This window comes from Mus caroli, unplaced genomic scaffold (genome assembly GCF_978045245.1).
Source record: "Mus caroli unplaced genomic scaffold, Mus_caroli_1 scaffold_13, whole genome shotgun sequence".
Classification (NCBI taxonomy): Eukaryota; Metazoa; Chordata; class Mammalia; order Rodentia; family Muridae; genus Mus; species Mus caroli.
In genome coordinates this window covers 26,250,685-26,273,005 of record NW_028227268.1, presented here as the reverse complement: position 1 = coordinate 26,273,005, position 22,321 = coordinate 26,250,685, and the positions used below count along the sequence as shown (strand labels likewise).

The 22,321-nt window shown below is 45.9% G+C and overlaps 1 protein-coding gene and 1 non-coding gene across 6 annotated transcripts; both read right to left on the bottom strand.

Annotated features, from left to right (window-relative positions):
- Positions 1-6,993: 6,993 nt before the first annotated feature.
- On the bottom strand, positions 6,994-9,662 carry Atp5mc1 (ATP synthase membrane subunit c locus 1). Of its 5 annotated transcripts, none has more exons than XM_085829620.1 (5): positions 9,606-9,662; positions 8,960-9,006; positions 7,931-8,008; positions 7,484-7,662; positions 6,994-7,223 (listed from the first exon to the last, which is right to left on the bottom strand). In XM_085829620.1, the coding sequence occupies exons 2-5, from the start codon at positions 8,996-8,998 to the stop codon at positions 7,109-7,111; spliced, it is 411 nt and encodes a 136-aa protein (XP_085685746.1). In that variant the 5' UTR covers positions 8,999-9,006; positions 9,606-9,662; the 3' UTR covers positions 6,994-7,108. The 5 variants fall into 5 exon arrangements, with proteins under 5 accessions (XP_085685746.1, XP_085685745.1, XP_085685747.1 ...); XM_085829619.1 differs by having other exon boundaries at positions 9,536-9,613; XM_085829621.1 differs by lacking the exon at positions 9,606-9,662 and adding an exon at positions 9,406-9,510.
- Positions 9,663-17,021: 7,359 nt separating this feature from the next.
- Positions 17,022-17,211, bottom strand: LOC115032733 (U2 spliceosomal RNA). The gene has a single exon (XR_003838347.1). It is a non-coding gene; the product is annotated as a U2 spliceosomal RNA (small nuclear RNA).
- Between the last annotated feature and the right edge of the window lie 5,110 nt (positions 17,212-22,321).

Below are 22,321 nucleotides of genomic sequence, written 5' to 3'. Positions count from 1 at the left end.
ATGCAAGTACCTAGGGCTCTAGCTTGTGTATTATTTGTGAATTCAGCTTAGTAGAGTTCATCTTAGGACCTTAACATGAAATAAAACTCATCAGTATACTATTTTATAGAGGTTCCATATTAGCCAGGTGTGGTGGCACACGCCTTTAATCCCAGCACTCGGGAGGCAGAGGCAGGCAGATTTCTGAGTCGAGGCCAGCCTGGTCTACAAAGTGAGTGCCAGGACAGCCAGGGCTACACAGAGAAACCCTGTCTCGAAAAACCAAAAAAAAAAAAAAAAAAAAAATTATTTGCACCAGGCATGGTGGCGCATGCCTTTAATTCCAGCACTCGGGAGGCAGAGGCAGGCAGAGTTCGAGGCCAGCCTGGTCTACAAAGTGGACAGCCAGTGCTATACAGAGAAACCCTGTCTCGAAAAACCACCACCACCAACAACAAAATTATTTTGCTGGCAATGATGGCACATATGGATTTAATCCCAGCAATCAGGAGGCAGAGGCTGGCAGTTCTCTGTGAGTTTGAGCTCCAGCCTGGTCTACAGAGCTAGTTCCAAGACAGCCAGGGCTACAGGGGGAAGATAGCTTTGGCTTTCCTGAAACTCACTCTGTAGACCAGCCTGGCCTTGAACTCACAGATCTGCCTGCCTCTGCTTCCTGACTGCTGGGAGTAAAGGCATGCACTAGAACACAGGGCTGCACCCATACTTTTAAAAGTGACAGCACTGTCCTTGTTTGTTTGAGACAGGGTTTCTCTGTGTATCCTTGGCTGTCCTGGAACTCTGTAGACCAGGCTGGCCTTGAACTCAGAAATCCGCCTGCCTCTGCCTCCGGAGTGCTGGGATTAAAGGCGTACGCCACCACGCCCGGCTAAAGAAATCTTAATTACTTAACCTCTCCAAATCTCTGCTCCTCCTAGTAAGACTGGGACAAGTGAAGATACTAAAAGCAGAAAATATGATAGTGAATGAGCACAATGACTGCCCAGGGCCAATAATAATTATTAACTCTAATTATTCTTACATATCCTTTAAAGCTGGTTGGACTTCCACTTTCTCTACCAAGCCATAACATCTCCAGGCATATTATTATTATGTATTAGTTTAATTACTCCCTCTTTGGGTTCTTATGGTTGGTTATTCATGCCTTTATTACAACTCTTGCGAGTTTTATTTCAGTGGTTTGGTTACTCAGGTCTGGCCACTGCCTAGGGCCTCCTCTAGAGCAGGAAGGACTGCACACCTAGCTCTAGGGCCTAATGCTCAATAGATACTGCACAAAGGTCAGGAGGATGGAAATGAGGCCCAGCATGGTAGCCACTGGCCCGCCCCCTGGTCACAGTCCTTTAGCATTTCACCTCTTCTCCTTCTCTTCCTTAGGGATGAGTGTTTTCAAAGTGATGAGCCAAACTTGCACAAAGAACTGGAAAATCAAGGGGTGCTGAACTGCTGGAGATGGCAGGCGCTTAAAGGGCCGGCTCCCCAGCCGCCATGGGAGCATTGAGTGGAGGCCAGGATGACATAAGGACCCAGAGAATGGCGGACACAAAGTAAGCTGGCCAACTTCCTCCGGTGTCCATTGACGTTCTCAAGGCAACATCTGGCTACTTTCCATAGGGAACTTGGCCAGAGGGCAAGAGCATGCTTTCTGGAACTAATTCTATGCCCTCTGGGAATGGCTGACAGTTGAGCCAGTTTCCCAGAGGAACACAGCTCCACATCTCCTTCCTCCCCAGCTTCATGTTTCTGCGCTGGGCCAACACAATTTGGTAAGACTTTGTAAACATCATTCTCAGATGGTAGGGGGTGACCAGCGTTCAGATGGCCTTTCTCAGGAGATGGCTTCCCAGTGGAATGTCCCATCACTGTCTGGGGTATCCTTTCCCCTTCAGCACTCCAGCTTGTGTCTTGGTGCTATGCCAGGAATACATGAATATTTTTCTAATATTTCCTAATAGTTTCCTTCCTGAACTAAGAAAAAAAAATCAGAAATTGGGCCAGCTATTTTAGAGCTTTTTTTTTGTTGTTTTTCGAGACAGGGTTTCTCTGTGTAGCCCTGGCTGTCCTGGCACTCACTTTGTAGACCAGGCTGGCCTCGACTCAGAAATCCGCCTGCCTCTGCCTCCGGAGTGCTGGGATTAAAGGCGTGCGCCACCACGCCCGGCTGAGCTTTTTTTTTTAAAGATTATTTTATTTATATGAGTACACTGTAGCTGTCTTCAGACACACCAGAAGACCCCATTTCAGATGGTTGTGAGCCACCATGTGGTTGCTGGGAATTGAACTCAGGACCTTTGGAAGAGCAGTCAGTGCTCTTAACCGCTGAGCCATCTCCCCAGCCCTTAAAGCTTTTAATAATTGAAAATACCTCTCTCCACACACACACATATATATTACATACATGTGCACACATACACAAATATATTCAGTTTTGTTGATGGTGTTTGAAGCCTGACTGGCTTGGACCTATAGCAAAAGCTGGCCTTGAATTTCTTCTTTTTCTTTTTAAAGATTTATTTAATTATTTGTACATGAGCACACTATTGCTGTTTTCAGACACAACAGAAGAGGCATCGGATCCCCATTACTGATGGTTGTGAGCCACCATGTGGTTGCTGGGAATTGAACTCAGGACCTCTGGAAGAGCAGTCAGTACTCTTTTTTTTTTTTTTTTTTTTTGGTTTTTCGAGACAGGGTTTCTCTGTATAGCCCTGGCTGTCCTGGAACTCACTTTGTAGACCAGGCTGGCCTTGAACTCAGAAATCCGCCTGCCTCTGCCTCCCGAGTGCTGGGATTAAAGGCGTGAGCCACCATGCCCGGCTGAGCAGTCAGTACTCTTAACCACTGAGCCATCTCTCCAGCCCAGGCCTTGAATTTCTTGACACCTTTGCCTGCATACTCCAAGTGCTGGGATTACTAGCATAAACAAGCTGGATCATTTACAATAGCTGCTTAATAGTGTAATAAAAAATATTTATTTTATGAGCTGGGAGATGGTTCCAGTGGGATAAAGGGCTTGCTGCCCACACATGAGGGTCTGAGTTTGGATATCCAGTAAAAGCTAGGTGTGAGAGGCTGGAATAGTGGCTCAGAATTTAGAGGACTTGTGGTTGGTTCCTAGCACCCATACTGGATAGCTCACAACTGCTTGAAACTCCAACTCCAGAGGATGTAACACTTCTGACCTCACACAGACACACACACATACACACAATACAAAATAGAAGTATCTGGGCTCCAGATTCAGTGAGACTCTGTGAAAAAAATAATGTGACTGGGGACAGGGATTTGATTCACTTGGTTGAATGGCTGCCCTGGTCCCCAGCAGCATGTGAAACCGGCTACACAAATGTTACCTCATTTACATACACTACCTGTAATGTTTCATTTTGTTACAATCATCAAGAATCAGTCTTATACCCAGTGTAGGGACGAAGAAGTCCCTACTCGGGAGACAGTGACATCTTAGCTAGGATAGGGCTATTTGTATTTGTTTGCTTCTCAAGCCCATGCACCCCTGATCTCCCTGGCCCCCTAGCTAGGAATAGAACCCAGTGTTTCAAACATGTTAGGCGTTACCACTGAGCCACACTGCCAACCTCACGATCAGCTCCTGATTGTGGAGCTGATCAGAGCATAGTTTATTCTCATACTTACCCCCCAGATCAAAACATCCTTGCACTAAGCCATATGGCCTCATCCATGCACCAGAGATAATATGTCACAGACGTTGAAGAGCCTTGGTGGTTATGGTACTAACTAGCCTATAGCAAAGCATTCTCCCTCCAAGAGTCCACTTGTTAGAGTCCTAGCCCTGCTGATCTGTTAAGTTCAGCCAATTCCAAGGTTCTTTGAAGGCTGCGATGGGATGGAAGGAGTCTCTCAGGTTCCTGGCCTTTCACAGGAAGGAAACAGGAAGGAAAGAGCAACCACTTCCCCTGGGGAGTGTTCCTTGATTACCCCCAAAGCAAGTGACCCGTCAAAGGTGCCAGCGTCATATCCCCATGGGTTATGGTGTTCCGCTTGTGTAACAGCATTACCGGTTAATCTATTGCTCCCTTGGTGACACTTTGCCAGGTCACCTTCAGTCCTCTTGCTTTAGCCTGAAACTGCCAGGCTGTCTCAGGATTTACCACTGGTCCCTAACTCTGAGGGAGTTACTTTAGGCAAAACAACTAAGAGGGTGTCTGTCACTGGTTGATATCTCGAGGCTATGTTAGGAATGGCTACTGCTCACTGAACAGAAACAGCCCTCAACACAACTACTGAAACTGCCCTGTAGGGATAATCTCTAATGTACTGTGTGGAAGCATCACCCGTCAATAAAGAGTTGATGGCCTATTAGCAAAAGGGGGGAAGTAATAGGTAGAAGAGAGAGAAAGGAATTCTGGGAGTTAGGCTGAGGAAGATGGACATGTGAAACTGAGGAAAAGAAACCAGTCATGTAGATGAACTCAGGTTCAAATAAATTGGATAGGTTAAGAGTTCGTTGGGGAGCCGGGCGTGGTGGTGCACGCCTTTAATCCCAGCACTTGGGAGGCAGAGGCAGGCAGATTTCTGAGTTTGAGGCCAGCCTGGTCTACAAAGTGAGTTCCAGGACAGCCAAGGCTACACAGAGAAACCCTGTCTCGGGAAAAAAAAAAAAAAAAAGAGTTCGTTGGGGGAAGCAGCCTAGCTTATGGCCTAGGCATTTTTTAATAAATGTAAGCCTCAGAGGGGTTATTTGGAAACTGGGGTGTTGGAGTTATACCACCAGGCCCCATATACAACAAAGCCAAGAAATGCAGAGTCAATGTCAAGTGGACCTGGGTTGGAAATGGAGGCTTGCTGCAGGACATTCAACATATTCTTGATGAGTCAGCAGCACAGTGATAAGGAGAGGTTCTAGAATTTGAATGGTAGCTTTCCTAACCAGCTATACAACCTTAGCAGGATGCCCCACCCTCCAAGTTCTCTTCTCTTGGTTTCTTTTTTTTTTTTTAAAGATTTATTTAAGCCGGGCGTGGTGGCGCACGCCTTTAGTCCCAGCACTCGGGAGGCAGAGGCAGGTGGATTTCTGAGTTCGAGGCCAGCCTGGTCTACAAAGTGAGTTCCAGGACAGCCAGGGCTATACAGAGAAACCCTGTCTCGAAAAACCAAAAAAAAAAAAAAAAAAAAAGATTTATTTATTTATTATATGTAAGTACACTATAGCTGTCCTCAGACACTCCAGAAGAGGGCGCCAGATCTCGTTATGGATGGTTGTGAGCCACCATGTGGTTGCTAGGATTTGAACCCTGGACCTTCAGAAGAGCAGTCGGGTGCTCTTACCCACTGAGCCATCTCGCCAGCCCTTCTTTTTTTTTTTTTTTTTAATTTTAGGATTTATTATTTATTTTATTTACATGAGTACGCTGTAGCTACCTTCAGACACAACAGAAGAGGGCATCAGATCCCCATTACCGATGGTTGTGAGCCACCATGTGGTTGCTGGGAATTGAACTCAGGACCTCTGAAGAGCAGCAGTCAGTGCTCTTAACTGCTGAGCCATCTCTCTGGCCCTCCTCTTGGTTTCTTATAAAAAAAAATTAGAAAATGACTTGTTCCAGACACGAAAGCTGGCTTAATGATCAAGAGCTCATACCGGGGCTGCAGAGATGGATCAGTGTTAAGAGCACAGGCTGCTCTTCCAGAGGACCTGGGTTTACTTCCCAGTCCCCCCACATGGCACTCAGAACTGTCTGTCACTCCAGTTCCAGGAGATATGACACCCTCAGAGACATATATGCAGGTAAAATACCAATGTACATGAAATAGAAATTTAAATAATTCTCAAAAAAAAGAAAAAGAGCTCAAAGTGTTCTTACAGATGTGGGTTCCACTCCCAGATGTGGATAACATATCTGCCTGTAACTCCAATTCCAGATCTGACAGCCTTCTGGCCTGAGTGCCTGCATGGACATACAATCTCTCCTGCCAGTTTGCATATACAAACATGGATGCATGTATGTTTTTTATGTGTGTTTAGGGGGGGAGTGGCAGGAGACTAGTCATTAGCTTCCCTGGGCTATCAGTGTCATTTTAGCCAAATGAGGGCGCAGGGAGGGCGAGGCACAGGGCACAGACTAAGAAGCTTCAAACCGCCAAGGACTTTATTAGTCCACACCCTCCAATAGCATTTTCAGGCTCAAGCAAAGATTATAGATTGTAGCCAGGCAGTGGTGGCGCACGCCTTTAATCCCACCACTTGGGAGGCAGAGGCTGGAGGATTTCTGAGTTTGAGGCCAGCCTGGTCTACAGAGTGAGTTCCAGGACAGCCAGGCCTACACAGAGAAACCCTGTCTCAAACAAAAAAACAAACAAAAAAACCCCCAAAACAAAAAAACTTTACCCCACAGAGCCATCTTGACTGCTCGACACCTCTACCTTTAATCTGAGTCTCCATAGTACGTACTTTAAATTGTGGGGCATAAATAAGAAAAGGACTGAGGGGGAGTGGGAGCAATGGATGAGTGATACCTTTAAACTCACGCTGACTCCCCTTCCCCGCTCAGGGTTTCGCACAAACTTTCCTAAGCACAGGTCTCTCCCGTGTAAAACAGGCTTAAAGGTTAATGCTTAGCAGGACTTCGGGTCACCTCAGCACAGAGCTTGTTGTAAGTTAAGCTCCTCAACAATGTTACCTGCTATAAACAATAGGGGGCGCATGCCTTCACAGCTAATCTGGTCTATAGTAAGTCCTAGGCCAGCCAGAGTCACATAGCATGACCCTAAGGACTCAACAAAATAAAACAACACGTTCTGCCCCCCCCCCCCCCGAAATGGCACCTGTCAGCAGTATGCTAAACTTGAAAGGGACAAAGCACCAACATCATTACCCAGGCTATTTCATATCCTCCTGGGAGACAGTGGGACCCTTCCACACTCTGCCTTATCACCAAGGCTGACCCAAGTGTCACTTCTCACCACTCCAAAGACGCCCCCTACCCCCAGGGTAGAAAGACAGGCACAGGCACATGGTTTAGAGAAACGTTGTTGTTGTTGTTGCTGTTTAATGGTAAAGCTCAGTAGACTCCAGCACCAGGACTGGCATAGAGTCAAAGCAGCAGGGACGGCTGGGTGACCCCAGGGAGCCTCACATGGCGAAGAGGATGAGGAAGGCGACCATCAAACAGAAGAGTCCCATGGCCTCAGACAGGGCAAACCCCAGAATGGCATAGGAGAAGAGCTGCTGCTTGAGAGACGGGTTCCTGCCAGAGACAGGAAAGGGTGAGGGTCCAGGTCAGGGGAGGGGAGTGTGCTACTATTTCATTAGGGGCTAGCCTACATCTACCCTGGGAACTTGGGCAGGAAAGAGACTAGCAACTCTGCAAGTTCACACGTGGCATGCTTCAAACCTGACTTAGGTCACTGGAGAGACAGGAGCTTAAAGAACTTTAACTTGGAATCTCCCACTTGCTAAGACTGCCCAAGTGGAGTGGAGCAACAGTACAGGCAGCCCCGAACTTACCTGGCATAGCCAATAATCAAGCTACCAAACACTGTGCCAATGCCAGCCCCTGATCCAGCCACACCAACTGTGGCGGCCCCAGCACCAATGAACTTGGCTGCTGTGTCGATGTCCCGGGAAATGACACTGGTCTGGAATTCCCGTCGGGCCACCTGGAGAGGGGAGCTGCTGCAGGAAGGCTGGAAGGAAGGGAGGGAGGCAGTCAGGGGGAGTGAGCTCCACCCTCACCCCACCCACCTGAGCTAAGAAGCAGCTGGCACCCAGCCTCAAAGGGCAGAGTGCTCTGTATGCAGGGTCAATGTCAGCACACAGGGCTAGTCATCTCTAACTGTCATTTGAGACTTGGAATTGCAAGGGTGTCATAGATCCTCTAATACTCCTAAGAACACCTCAGCTGACTGGAGGGACCATAGGCTAGGGATATCCTGAGGGGCCTGACTTCCTTACCTGTTTAGATGGGGCCTCTGGTCTGCTCAGGAGGGAGGCAGACACAGGCCTGATTAGACCCCTGGTACAGGAGCGAATCTGTAAAGTCAGAAAGATATATTGCTCCAAATCAGACAAAAACAAACAAAAACCCAAAACCCAACCTAAGTGGCAGGAGTTTGTCACAATCAGTCCAATCAATTTCAAGGTCAATTAACTTATTTTTCTCAGGTATGTCTACATCGGAGACAGCTATGCTGATAGTCTGTGGGAGCCCACAGTGGCAGCAATCACCATTTGATATAATGCACTAGGCTGGGGAGCACTCACAAGACCCTGGGGTCAATCCTCAGAACCAAACCCAAACCAAACCGGATATCAAAGTCCATTTCCAAGGGCACAGACTTAATCAGTTTTCCAGAATAGGGTAAGGCCCAAACATCCAGTCAGTTGTTGAGGTAACAAAAGGCAATCAAGGGGAGAGATTTACTAAGATGCATTCACAGCAACATATATCCTCCAGGCAGTGGGCCAGGAAGCCTGGTTTGACTCCCAGAACAGCCATCTTAGAAAAGCTCCCAGTGACACGAATTGCTTGACACATTATTCAATACAACGACTGTCAGGCTTGGCAGAACATTGGCATCACCTGGGGCATTCTACCAAAATTGCTTAGGGGTTCCACCTTCATTCTCACAGTCTGATGCAATTGGTCTGAGGAGCAGTCTGGGCATTAGAAGCATTAGGCTTTCCAGATGAACTGAACACGCAGCCGAGGTTGAGAAAAACTGTTTTCCGGTTGTCTGGCTACAGCCAACCCAGGACTGTAATAAAAAGGTCAGCTCTAGCTTATCTGAGGACGCTCAGAAAGCCACGACGGCTTGGTTTACAGGCCTGAATAAACATAGGTTACTTGCAACACCTCCTATACCCTCCCCCAATAGCCATCATCATCATCACGGAACGCCAGCCCCTCTTAGTTCATTCATTAAACATGATTGCTCCCATACCATACCCGGCACTATAGGGAAACCCGGAGCTTCCGCTTACCAGAACTGGAGAAATGAGCAGTGCCTTGGTGGTCTGCATTTTTCAATCTGCAAGAAGAAGGGGGAGAAAAGAAAAAAAAAAAACAAAAACCCGTAATTCCTATGAAAGCCCGGATGTCTGCTTATACTGGCAACCTCCTGTTGTCCCCATCCACCTCCAATCGTTCTCCCCAACTCTTCCTATACCCCAGCTAAGGAGGGCATTAGAGGTCAGAAGGACAGAGCAGATTCCAGGGTCAACCACTTTCTGCTCAGCGGGTCTGCAGGAGGACAGCAACCGAGATCGGAAGTAAAAGGAGGTGGCCCAGGCCCCAAGAGGGAAATGTTGCGAAAAGGAATGGTCTCCCGGGAAGACCGGAGGCAGAAACTGGCAGGCGTCGTGCAGGATCCTGCCCAAGTTACACTGCTGTCCCCTATTCTCCCCAGCGGCCGTTTATCGCTCATTACCGTTGGTAATTAACATTAATTGATAAGGCTTAAAGACTCTAGTCCTCCTTCCCTATCCCTGGAGGCAAATGGTGCTCCACGTGGCACAACCCACGGCCTTGTGGACCCCTGTCTCCCGGCCCCAAGTCACCTGCACTCCCACTCCCCTGCAGCCCCTGCTCGGCCCACAGCACACTCCCTGCTCAAGGTGACTGACTCACCTCCCAGCTTTAGCCCTTGGTCTGAGCGCTCAGCTCCCCCACCCACGTGTTCGGAGTCCCTTCACTCCCATTGGCCGTTATCTCTCCACGTTCCAATTGGCTGGCGTCATCAACTCCATCCTTCTTATTGGTCTTCTTCCGCTTCTTCCTCTCTCTCCACAGGAGCTTCGTGGCAATTCCCGCCTCCTTGCGGATAAAGGCGGGTTCTTTTTCCGAGATCGGGGTTACGATTGGTCGAATCCCGAAATACTTGACCATAGAGTCGACGAGACTCAGAGGTTCTACAACCTTCAACACAAAATGGCGACCAAGGTGCAAGCGGAAGAAAAAAGCGTGGGAGTGACAACCGGCCTCTTGACGCAAGCTGACACGTGATATGGGCTCCAGGCCTTCATTCGGCCCCTTGGACCTTGGGGCGCATTGCATGTTGGGCCTTGTAGTCCTGTCCAAGGACTCAAGGACCACCGACATCCCGCGAGATGTTGCTTCCTGGCAGGGCAAGCCGACGCCTTTACAGTACCTTCCACCATCGTGATTTGTAAAAATCCCCATTTTCGTCCAAGTATTAAGGCAGGTTGGAAAACTTCTAAGTAGTGAGCGTGCTCTTGTGGGTCTGTCAGTAGTCAGTCAACATGGACTCACAAGTTGAATGGTGAAAAAAAAAAAAAACCAACAAAATAAAATTAAAGCCAGGCTTGCTATTTCGTACCCGAAATTTTAGCACTTGGCAGGTGCTTAGGAGACTGGAAAGTCAGGAGTTCAAGGCCAGACTAAGCTTCTTGAGTTTAGGTCAAAAAATCAAGGTAGGGCTAGACAATTGTATTGGGAGTGGGGAGAACTCTAAAACGAAAACAATAATTGATAGGATGAAGGGTTCAAAGAATTCAGGTGGTGCATGCTTGTAATTTCAGACAACAGAAGGCTAAAGCAGGAAGACGGAGCACTTGCTCCAGACCAGTCTGGATTAAGTAGCAAAACCTTGCTTAAAATGACAAAACAATGCCGGGCAGTGGTGGCGCACACCTTTAATCCCAGCACTTTGGAGGCAGAGGCAGACAGATTTCTGAGTTTGAGGCCAGCCTGGTCTACAGAGTGAGTTCCAAGACAACCAGGGCTATACAGAGAAACCCTGTCTCGAAAAAAACAAAACAAAACAAAACAAAAAGACAAAAAACCCAGCAACAAAGAAACAACAAAACCACATGTGTATGCACACAAGCACAAAGGGTAGGGACAGAAAAACAGGACTGCAGTAACCATTCGCTAGTGAATTAGAAAACCTTCCTGGAAAGCAGTTTAGCAATACTTTTTATTAGAAATGCTATGAATGAGCCATCCTCTTTGACCCAGTAATTCTTGAGTAATGAGAACCTTTAAATGTTCCACCTTCCTTGAGCCAGTATTAACACTTCTAGGAACCTGCACTAAATAAATAATGCCCTGCAAAGGTTCTGATAAAAACAGAATGAACACCGGGCAGTGGTGGCACACGCCTTTAGTCCCAGCACTTGGGAGGCAGAGGCAGGCGGATTTCGGAGTTCGAGGCCAGCCTAGTCTACAAAGTGAGTTCCAGAACAGCCAGGTGCTACACAGAGAAACCCTGTCTCAAACAAACAAACAAACAAAAAAAGAACGAACATTAAAGACCTTGTGTCGTTGCTTCTGTTTTTTTGAGACAGGGTCCCTCTTTGAAGCCCTGACTGTCCTGGAACTCAGAGAGATCTCCCAGTCTCCCGATTGTTAGGATTAAAGGTGTTTGCCACCATGCCCTGTGCAGCGCTCACTAAATGGGAAGACTAAATGTTATTCTGATAGTAAATGCTTAAATAAACAATATATATTTTTATATAAACATAAATATTTATATGTAAACATAAATTTAAAGATATATAGGGTTTTTTTTGCCTGAATGTATCCCACAAATGTGCCTGATGCCCTCAGAGGCCAAAAGAAGGCATTGACTTCCATGGTACTGGAGTAAGAGATATTTGTGAGTCACCTCGTGGGTGCTAAATCTCAAAGTCAAGTCCTATGGAAGAACAGGCAGTGCTCTTAACTGATGAGCCATCTCTTCAGCCCTAATTTATTTATTTATTTATTTATTTATTTATTTTATTTATTTTTTTTGGTTTTTCGAGACAGGGTTTCTCTGTATAGCCTTGGCTGTCCTGGAACTCACTTTGTAGACCAGGCTGGCCTCGAACTCAGAAATCCGCCTGCCTCTGCCTCCCGAGTGCTGGGATTAAAGGCGTGTGTCACCACGCCCGGCTTCCTAATTTATTTTATTTTAGTTTGGTACTGTATTTGAAAGTGCCAGTGTGGCAATCAGAGGCCAACTTTCAGTTTGCCCCTACCACTGTAGGTTCCAGGGATTGCCGTCTAGCTTGCAAGGTGATTGCTCTGACCCATCTTATTGGCTCTAAATAAGACAGGCATTGTAGTCCATTTATAAAAATAAGCAGGAACAGGAACTGGAGAGATGGCTTGGCCGGCGGTTAAGAACACTTGCTGCTCTTCCAGAGGACAGAAGTGTGGTTTCCAGCAACCACCACATGTAGACGCACAACCATACATACTTACTCTTACTGAAATCTTATTTATTGTATGTAAGTACACTGTAGCTGTCCTCAGATACTCCAGAAGTGGGCATCAGGTTTCGTTACAGATGGTTGTGAGCTACCATGTGGTTGCTGGGATTTGAACTCGGGACCTTCAGAAGAGCAGTTGGCGCTCTTAACCACTGAGCCATCTCGCCAGCCCCTGAAATCTTTAAAAATAAGCAAGAATAAACATGAGATAAAATCACGAGGATTTTCCGTTTTCTTTTTCTTTCTTTCTCTTTTTCCTTTTTGAACGGGGTCTCACATAGCCTAGGGTGGCTTTCAACTCTATCCAGGTTCTGGTTGAACTCTTAATCCTCCTGCCTCCAATCTCCAAGTTCTGGAATTACAGGCATGCACCATCATGCCCAGTTTAAGAATATTTTCATTTATTCTTTATTTTTTCTCTCTCTTTCTTTCTGAGGTGAGATGTTGCTGTGTTGCTATGTAACCCCGGCTGACTAGGACCTTGCTATGCAGATTAAGCTGTGGTTGAAGTCAGAGTGATCCTGCTGCCTCTGTGTCCCCAGGGCTGGGATTACAGGTGTGATTCTATGGAGAAAACTTTCAGGGCTGGAGAGATGACACAGGGTTTAGGACACTAGAGGACCATAGATTGGTTCCCAGCACCCATATAGGGTGGCTCACAGCAACTTGTAACTGGAGTTCTAGGGGACCCCCATACCCTCTTCTGGACACCTGCACATACTCTGCCCCACCCCCACCCCACATACACATAATTAAAAACTGGGCTCCTGCGACCTCAGCAGGTAAAGGCCCTGTCCACCAAGGTCTACAACCTAAGTTCCATTCCCAGGACCCAATAGTGGAATGAGAACGGACCCCCCCCCCCAAGTCGTCCTCTGCTTACTGGCTCACATCCCCCACCCCCACCCCAATCAGCTAGAACACAATAAATTAATAAATGTAACAAAACATGAAAACAATTCTTTTCTGATACATTGTCTTTCTATGTAGCCCTGGCTAGCCTGGAACTCCATATGTTGTCCAGGCTAGCACTGAACTTACAGAGCTCTACCTGATTCAGCCTCCTAAGAACTGGGATTTTAAGGGGACTGACGAGATGGCTCAGCAGGTAAGAGCACAGACTGCTCTTCTGAAGGTCCTGAGTTCAAATCCCAGCAACCATGTGGTGACTCACAACCACCCATAATAAATAAGATCGGATGCCCTCTTCTGGTGTGTCAGAAGACAGCTACAGTGTATTTATATATAATAATAAGTAAATCTTTGGCTTGGAGCAAGCAGGGTTGACTGGAGCGAGCAGAGGTCTTAAAATTCAATTCCCAACAATCATATGAAGGCTCACACCCATCTGTTTAGCTACAGTGTACCCATATACATAAAATAAATAAATAAATAAATAAATCTTTAAAAAAAAAAAAAAGGAAAGTCACTGCAAGTCCAGGGCCAGTCTGATCTACATCGCAAGTTCGAGACTAGCTGGGACTATATAATGAGGAAGAAAAACATGAACCAACCAACAAAAGATCAGAGGGATGTCAGGAACTGGGGTGAGAGTTCACTCAGGAAATTGCTCTGCAAGCATGGGGACCTGAGTTTGATTTCCAGAGCCTGTAATGTCATGGCTTGGAATTCCAGTGCTGGCAACTGTAGGTGTGGCTGGCGTAAAGGTTGGGGTGGGGGTGCTCTCTGGAGTTCTCTGGCCAGCCAGACCAGTCTGCTTGGCAACTTCCAGGCCAATGAGAGACCATATCTTAAAAAAAAAAAAGTAGGCTCTGGCATGTTGGAACAATGTAGCAGGAAGTGTCAGAAAAGATACCACAGGGATAACTGGCTTGTGGCAGCCAAGCGTTCATAGTGATGTTGGCTCTTCCTATCATTGTGAAGCAGAATTCACCAAGCATTGGATTTTTCACCCACTAATAGGGAACGTGAGTTGGGTCTAGACCATCGTGAGACAGGACCTTTTGAAGAGCAATCGGTGCTCTTAACCACTAAGCCATCTCTCCAGCCCATCTTAAAATTCTTAAGCGATAAGGAGGTCGGCCAGTTCCTCCTGCCTTCTGTTTTTCATAACCCACGCACACACGCACGCTCCACAGTCGGGAACAATCATGGAGGAAGAGGGTTCCCAGATTGCCCTTTGAGAATAAAATGGGAGGTCATAACCAAAGTCTTTTGGATAAAGCACCACAACTGACTACACACTAACCCGTTTGGCTGCCTTCCTTCCCAAAGTATGGATCGGTCCAGCATGGGAAAGACCTCCCTCCCTCCTTTTTGACCCGTTTTCACTCTTCCAACATACACTCAATAAAATAAAATAAAAAAAAAAATAAAAAAAAGTAGAAAGTTTGTAGAAAGGACAGATGGTCCTCTAGCCTAAACACATGCACGGGCATATGCACGCATGCACATGCATGTGTACCCACAAACAAGTATAGACACCATAAAAAATACATATGAAATATATGTATATATATATATGTATGTATGTATGTATATGTATGTATATATATATGGTTAAAAGATGGGAAGAGAGTATGTTTTTTATCAACCGCATCTGAAGAGTTGCCTCCATCAGATTGGCTTGTGGACAGGTCTATGGGACATCTTCTTGATGGCCGATTGATGTGGGAGGCTCAGCTCCTGGTGGATAGTGGAACCCCTGAGCAGGTGGTTTTGGAGTATGTCAGACACTAGCAAGGGGGAGGGGGAAGTTAAGCAGTAAGCAGTGTTCCTGCTTGGCCTCTGCTTCAATCCCTGCCGGCCTCAAGCTTCCTACCCTGGCTTTTCTTTTCTTTTCTTTTTTTTTTTTTTTAAGATTTATGTGTTTATTTTATGTTTATGAGTACACTGTAGCTGTACTGGTGGTTGTGAGTGATCATGTGGTTGCTGAGAATTTGGATTCAGGACTTCTGCTTGCTTGCTCAGGTCGGCCCTGCTTGCTTCAGTCTAAATATTTATTTATTATATATCTAAGAATACTGTAGCTGTCTTCAGACATACAAGAAGAGGATGTCAGATCTCATTACAGATGGTTGTGAGCCACCATGTGGTTGCTGGGATTTGAACTCAGGACCTTTTGAAGAGCAGTCGGTGCTCTTAACCTCTTAACTGCTGAGCCATCTCTCCAGCCCTGGCTTTTCTTTACGATAGGCTCCGGACCGTAAAATAAAATTAACCCTTCCCAAGTTGCTTTTGGTTATGTTGTTTATCACAGCTATAGCGAGCAACCTAGAACAGTATGTAGTATGTTATTTTTTTTTTTAATTTAAACAATGTTTATTTTAAAAAATATTTTTAAATATTGATTTTTATGTGTATGAGTGTTTTGCCTGCATGTCTGTATGTGCACCATGTGCATGGCTAGAGCCATGGAGATAAGAAGGTGAAGGATCCCCTGGAATTGAACTCAGGGATGGTTGTGAGCCACCATGTGGGTGCTAAGAATGAAGCCTACCGAGCCGGGCATGGTGGCACATGCCTTTAATCCCAGCACTCGGGAGGCAGAGGCAGGCGGATTTCTGAGTTTGAGGCCAGCCTGGTCTACAAACAGAGAAACCCTGTCTTGAAAAACTCAAAAAAAAAAAAAAAAAAAAAAAAAAAGAATGAAGCCTAGTTCTAACCACTGAGCCATCTCTCCAGCAACATTACTCTTGTCTTTTTATTATTTTTAAAAATACTTGGTTTTATTTTATGTACCTTGGTGCTCTGCCTGATTGTGTATGTATGGGGCTGTCAGATCCTCTGGAACTGGAGTTACAGACAGTTGTGAGCTGCCACGTGGTTGCTGGGAATTGAGCCCAGGTCTTTTGAAAGAGCAGCCAGTGTCCTTAGCCACTGAGCCATCTCTGCAACACATGTTTATTCTTATCTTATGTGTATGGATATGCTGACTGCTTGACTACATACTATGTATGTGCAGTGCCCTGAGAGGCCAAAGATTGCATTAGGTACTCTGGGACTGGAGTTACAGACAGTTGGGAACTGTCTGCCAGCACCCATAGGGCAGACAGTTAACATTGTCTCTAACTGCAGTTCCAGAGATGCTGGGAATTGAACCTGAGTCTTCTGGAAGAGCAGCTAGTGCTCTTAACTGCTGAGGTCTCTTTCCAAACCTCAAAAATTTTTTGTATATTTGTTGGTTTGTTTTTGAGCCAGGTCTGGCTGGTCTTGAACTCACAAGGATCTGCCTGCCTCTCCCTCTGCTTCCTCAATGCTGGGATTAAAGGCATGCACCACCATACCTCACTTCAAAAAGAATTCTTTTAATTTTTTTTTTTTTTTTTTTGAGACAGGATTTCTCTGTGTAACCTGGCTGTCCTGGAACTCACTCTGAACACCAGGCTGGCCTCGAACTCAGAAATTTCTCTGCCTTTGCCTCCCAAGTGCTGGGATTAAAGGCGCCACCACGCCCGGCCCTTTTAAAATTTTTTTTTTTTTTGGTTTTTCGAGACAGGGTTTCTCTGTGTAGCCCTGGCTGTCCTGGAACTCACTTTGTAGACCAGGCTGGCCTCAAACTCAGAAATCCACCTGCCTCTGCCTCCCAAGTGCTGGGATTAAAGGCGTGCGCCACCACGCCCGGCTTTAAAATTTTTTATGTGCACTCGCACACGCACATTTGTGTGTGTATGTGTGTGTGTGTTTAAATGAATACCACATGTGTGCGGGTACCCAAGGAAGCCACCAGAGAGGGTGTGGAATCCCTTAGAGTTGGAATTACAGGTGGTTGTGAACAGCCCAAATTCCTAATAGTTAATTAATTTCTTAAATTTATTTTTTAAAGATGTGTTTACTTTTTTATTTTTTATTTTGTAAGTCCCTGGAGGGGGAGTGTACCGTTCCCAGAGGTACTGCAATACCAGATCAATGCATGGATGGATGGAGAAAGCTCCTATTCCAACTCCTGCTTCCAAAAATCCATTTAATATATTGTCCTTGGATAGAGGACGTATCAGATATTGAACGGATAAGAACAAATACTACACTTGATCTTAGCCAAAAGGCTGAAAAGCGATGAAAGGTTTGTTTATTGTATTACTATATATGTATGAGCGTTTTGCCTGTGTGTACTTCTGTGCACCATGTGCATGTAGCTGGTGGCTGCAAGGTTAGAAAAGGACCTTGGTTCCCTGAAACTGAAGTTAAAGATAGTTGGGAGCTACCATGTGGGTGCTAGGAATCAAACCCAGTTCCTCTGCAAGATTGTCCTAGTCAGGGTTTGTGTTCCTGCACAAACCATCAAGACCAAGAAGCAAGTTGGGGAGGAAAGGGTTTATTCAGCTTACACTATCACACTGCTGTTCATCACCAGAGGAAGTCAGGACTGGAACTCAAGCAGGTCAGGAAGCAGGAGCTGATGCAGAGGCCATGGAGGGATGCTACTTACTGGCTTGCTCCCCTGGCTTGCTCAGCTTGCTTTCTTATAGAACCAAGACTACCAGTTCAGAGATGGCACCACCCACAATGGGTCCTCCCACCCTTGATCACTAACTGAGAAAATGCCTTGCAGCTGGATCTCATGGAGGCATATCCTCAAGGGAGGCTCCTTTCTCTGTGATAACTTGAGCTTTGTGTCAACTTGACACACAAAACTAACCAGTACAAAGACCAACATGTGCTCTCAACCAATGAACCAACTCCTCATCCCTCCTAATAGTTAATTCCTTATTGTATAGTAAGGCTGAATAATGTTTATTCAAGTGTGATTATACTTGTATTGAAGACATTTAAATTGCCAAAGGCGGGTGAGCCGACTCATGCCTGTAATGCCAGTACTCAGGAAGCTGAGGTAGGAAGAGTGACATGAAGTTTAGAGTATCCTGGGCGTGTCAGAACAGCATCCTGTGGGAAACAAAATGAAAATGAATCCGAAAAGTCAAAACTCTGGCTTCCTATACAGGCTTTAAGATGGCTGCTCACGACTGTCTGCAACCCCAGCCCCAGGGAATTGGATGCCCTCTTCTTAGCACCCCTGAAGCTTTGAGTTTCAGACTCCAGAACCATGTAAACAGCATCATGACCAACACCTGTGATTCTGCCATTGTGGTACGGAGGCAGGGGGATCAGGAGTTAAAGCTCTTTGACTACCTCTTGGGTTCAAAGCTGAGCTACATGAGAACCTGCCATCTCCAGAAAGAACCTGAGGGCAGGAGAGGGAGTGGCAGATGGAAAGGGTTGATTTAAAGTCTACACAGCAGTCTGGGTTGAGGGATGAGATGTGCTGCCATGCCCCTTTTGTGCCTTGCCAGCCCTGGAGGTGATCTTTCCCTTGTCTGGCTTGTCCATCAGTATAAGCTAGCAACAAGTCAGTTACTTAATAGCTTAAGTTATCAGTTCCAGATTCAGCTACTAACATTCCTGATTATCGGTTTCAGACATCTACCGGGGTCTTGGAATCCATCCACGACAGATAAGGTCGCTTGGAAAGTGTGTGCTTTAACCCCCCTCTTCCTCAGCCCCTAAGACTGGCCTTGGCTTTGAACTCACAGAAATCCACTTGCCTCTGCCTCCTGAGTGCTATGGGTGCATGTGGTTAGTTTTTTTCTTCTCACTCTGTAGCCAAGGCTGGTCTTGAATTTCCAGAGATGGATGGCCGGCTCAGCAACACATTCCTTTACCCTCTGGGCTCAGTAGCCTTCTGTGTATTCTTTTAGTCTGTTCAAGCTGCTATAAGAAACTTATTCTCACCAGGCATGGTGGTGCATGCCTCTAATCCCAGTGCTTGGCAGATAGAGACAAGGCAGATCTCTTCGAGTTTGAGGCCAGCCTGGTCTACAAAGTGGGTTTCAGGACAACCAGGGATGTTATACAGAGAAACCATGACTTGAAAAATCACAAACCAAAACAAAAAAGAAAGGAAGAAAGAAAAAAAAAAGGAATTAATTTATCCTCACAGCTCTGGAATCTGGGAAGTCTAACATCAAGGTGCCCATAGGCTCAGCCGTCACTCTCTAAGTTCAAGTTCATCTCTCTTTGCTGGTCTTAGCCACTGTTCTATTGCTGTGAAGAGATACCAAGACCAAGGCAACCTATCAGAAAAGCATTTAATTGAGGGCTTGCTTACAGTTTCAGAGGGTCAGTCCGAAGCTGTCATGGAGGGGAGCATGGTGTCAGGCAGGCTTGGTCCTGGAGCAGTAGCTGATCCAGAGGCATCAGGCAGAGAACAAAAAGACTGGGCCTGGCGTGGGCATTTGAAACCATAAAGCTTATCCCCAAGGCCACCCAGAGGTGAAAGGTCACACTCCTTAATCCTTCCAAAATAGTTCCATCAACTAGGGACCAAACATTCATATATAGGAGTCTATGGGGACCATTTTCATTCAAGCTACCACATTACTGACTCCTCATGGGGTGGAAGGGATGAGGCAGCGTTCCAATCTCTCCCTTCCTTCCTATCTTTTTTTTTTTTTATATTTTTTATTAGGTATTTTCCTCATTTACATTTCCAATGCTATCCAAAAAGTCCCCAATACACTCCCCCCCTCTTTTTTTTTTAATTTAAGATAAAGTTATTTATCCATCTTCTTCTCTGTCCTTTCTTCCTGTATGTGTGTGTGTGTATATATATATATATATATATTTTTTTTTTTTTTCATGACAGGGTTTCTCTGTGTAGCCCTGACTACCCTGGAACTCACTCTGTAGATCAAGGCTGGCCTCGAACTCAGAGATCTGCCCGCCTCTGCCTCCTGAGTGCTGGGATTAAAGAAGCCACTCCCTCCATCCAGTCCTTCCTGTGTCTTTTGAGACAGGGCCTCTCTGTATACCACGGGTTGGCTGATCTTGAGCTAGGGGGGGCTCCTCTTGCCGTGGCATTACAGGTGTGGGAGATGCTGAGCTTATGCTGTTTACGCTAAGCTTATGCTGAGTTTACATGCTGCCTTTGTTTCACTTCCTGGCAGCCTCCCCTTTTGTCTTAGGACTGGTTCTTCAGTGTGGATCATGGTCACATGTGGCAGAGAGGCTCGTGTGTGGGTTAGCCCTACCTGGTGCTCTGTAAGGATGGAACATAGCTGTTTATCTGTGGGTGTTCAATGTAGCAGTGCTCTCTCTCTATTGGAGAGGGGTTTGAGGCAGGGTCTCATTCTGTATCCTGATCTGGGACTCACTCTATATCCCAGGTCTTGAACTCACAGCAATCCCCTGTCTCATCTTCCCAGTTCTGGGGTTACAGGTGTGCATCACTACACTTAGATAACTCATTCTATTTCATTCAGAGCTGACAATCTGTATTATTTTGATTCTTCTAAGTTTAGTGAAGCTTGTTTTATGGCCCAATACATCTCAGAATTGATCCCTTTGTGACTGAGAACCTAAGCTGTGCTGTTAGCTGCTGGTTTGTTCTCTAAGTGTATTAGTGATTTTTCTCACTGCTGACACAGAATACCAAACAAAAACAACTGGAGGAAAGACAAGTTAATTTTGGCTCACAGTTTGTGGTTACTGCCAATCACAACAGAGATGGCATCAAGATAGCAGCTGCAGGTGGCTGGTCACATTGTATTAAGTCAAGCAGCAGGGAGTAAAATTGCCGACGGCCCCTTTCTTCTTTTTGCTCAGTCTGGGATCCCTTCTAGTGACTAGTACTGCTAACATTTAAGGTGGGTCTTCCTACCTAGAAACCTAATCTGGAGTCTCTTTCACAAACATGCCTAGGGGTTTGTCCCCTAAATGATTCCTGGTTCTCTCGAGTTGACAATCAATTGTAACCATCAAGTATCTATTGGATTTTTGTTTGTTTGTCTTTTTGGTTTTTGTTTTTGTTTTTTTGAGACAGGGTTTCTCTGTGTAGCCCTAGCTGTCCTGGAACTCACTTTGTAGACCAGGCTGGCCTCGAACTCAGAAATCTGCCTGCCTCTGCCTCCCGAGTGCTGGGATTAAAGGCGTGCACCACCACACCCAGCATATCTATTGGGTCTTATTTTGCTTATTTGTTTGTTTGAGACAGCTCTGGCTGGCCTAAAGTTTGTCCTGTAGACCAGGCTTGCCTCAAACTTAGAGAGATCCTCTTGCTTCCCTCTCCAAAGTAAGGGAATCAAAGGTATGCACCACCATCCCTGACTTCTATTGGGTCCTTATGGAGAGTGTTGTTCAAGCTTTCACTGCCTTGTTGATTATCTACCTAGTTCTATTTCTGTAGTGCGGTACTGATGTCATATGGTGTTACACACTTCTAGGCATAGCTTCAAAGACAGGAGGATTACCAGTCTAAGAATCCATGGCTAGCTTACCCAACACAATGAGACATCGTAAACAGAAAGAACAGCCAGGTGTGATCACACACACTATGATCTTTGCCCTTGGGAGGTAGAGGCAGAAGAATCACATGGTTCATCATTTATTGTTATATGTATGGGTGTTTTGCCTGCATGGATGTCTGTGCACCACATGTGTATAGTACCCACCGCGGCCAGAAGAGGGCACCCGGTACCCTGGCTTTACAGATTTAGTGAGTCACAATGTGGGTGCTGGGAATTGAACTCAGGACCTCTGAATCAAACCAGAGTCCTCTGGATAAGGAGCCATTTCTCCAGCCCTGAGACTTGCATTCATTAATTTGTTAATTAATTCCTTCATCGTTCCCTTATGCATCTCTATTTATTTTTTGAGACAGGGTTTTCTTCATGTAGCCTTGTCTGTCATGGAACTCATTTTGTAGATCAGGCTGAACTTGAACTCACAAAGATCCTCCTGCTTCTACGTCCTGCGTGTTGGGGCTGGAGAGATGGCTCTTCATTTAGGAGAACCGGCTGCTCTTCCAGAGGACCGGGTTCAATTCCCACCACCGACATAGCCATCAGAACTGTCTGTAACTTCAACTCCAGGGGATTCCACACTCTCATATAGAAATAAAAATGCAAGGGCTGGTGAGATGGCTCAGTGGGTAAGAGCACCCGACTGCTCTTCCAGAGGTCCAGAGTTCAAATCCCAGCAACCACATGGTGGCTCACAACCATCCGTAACGAGATCTGGCGCCCTCTTCTGGAGTGTCTGAGGACACCTACAGTGTACTTATAATATAATAAATTAAATAAAATCTTTAAAAAAAAAAAAGAAATAAAAATGCAGGCAAAACACCAATGCATATGAAATAAAAAATTTTTTTTGGCAAAAAGTGTAAACAAA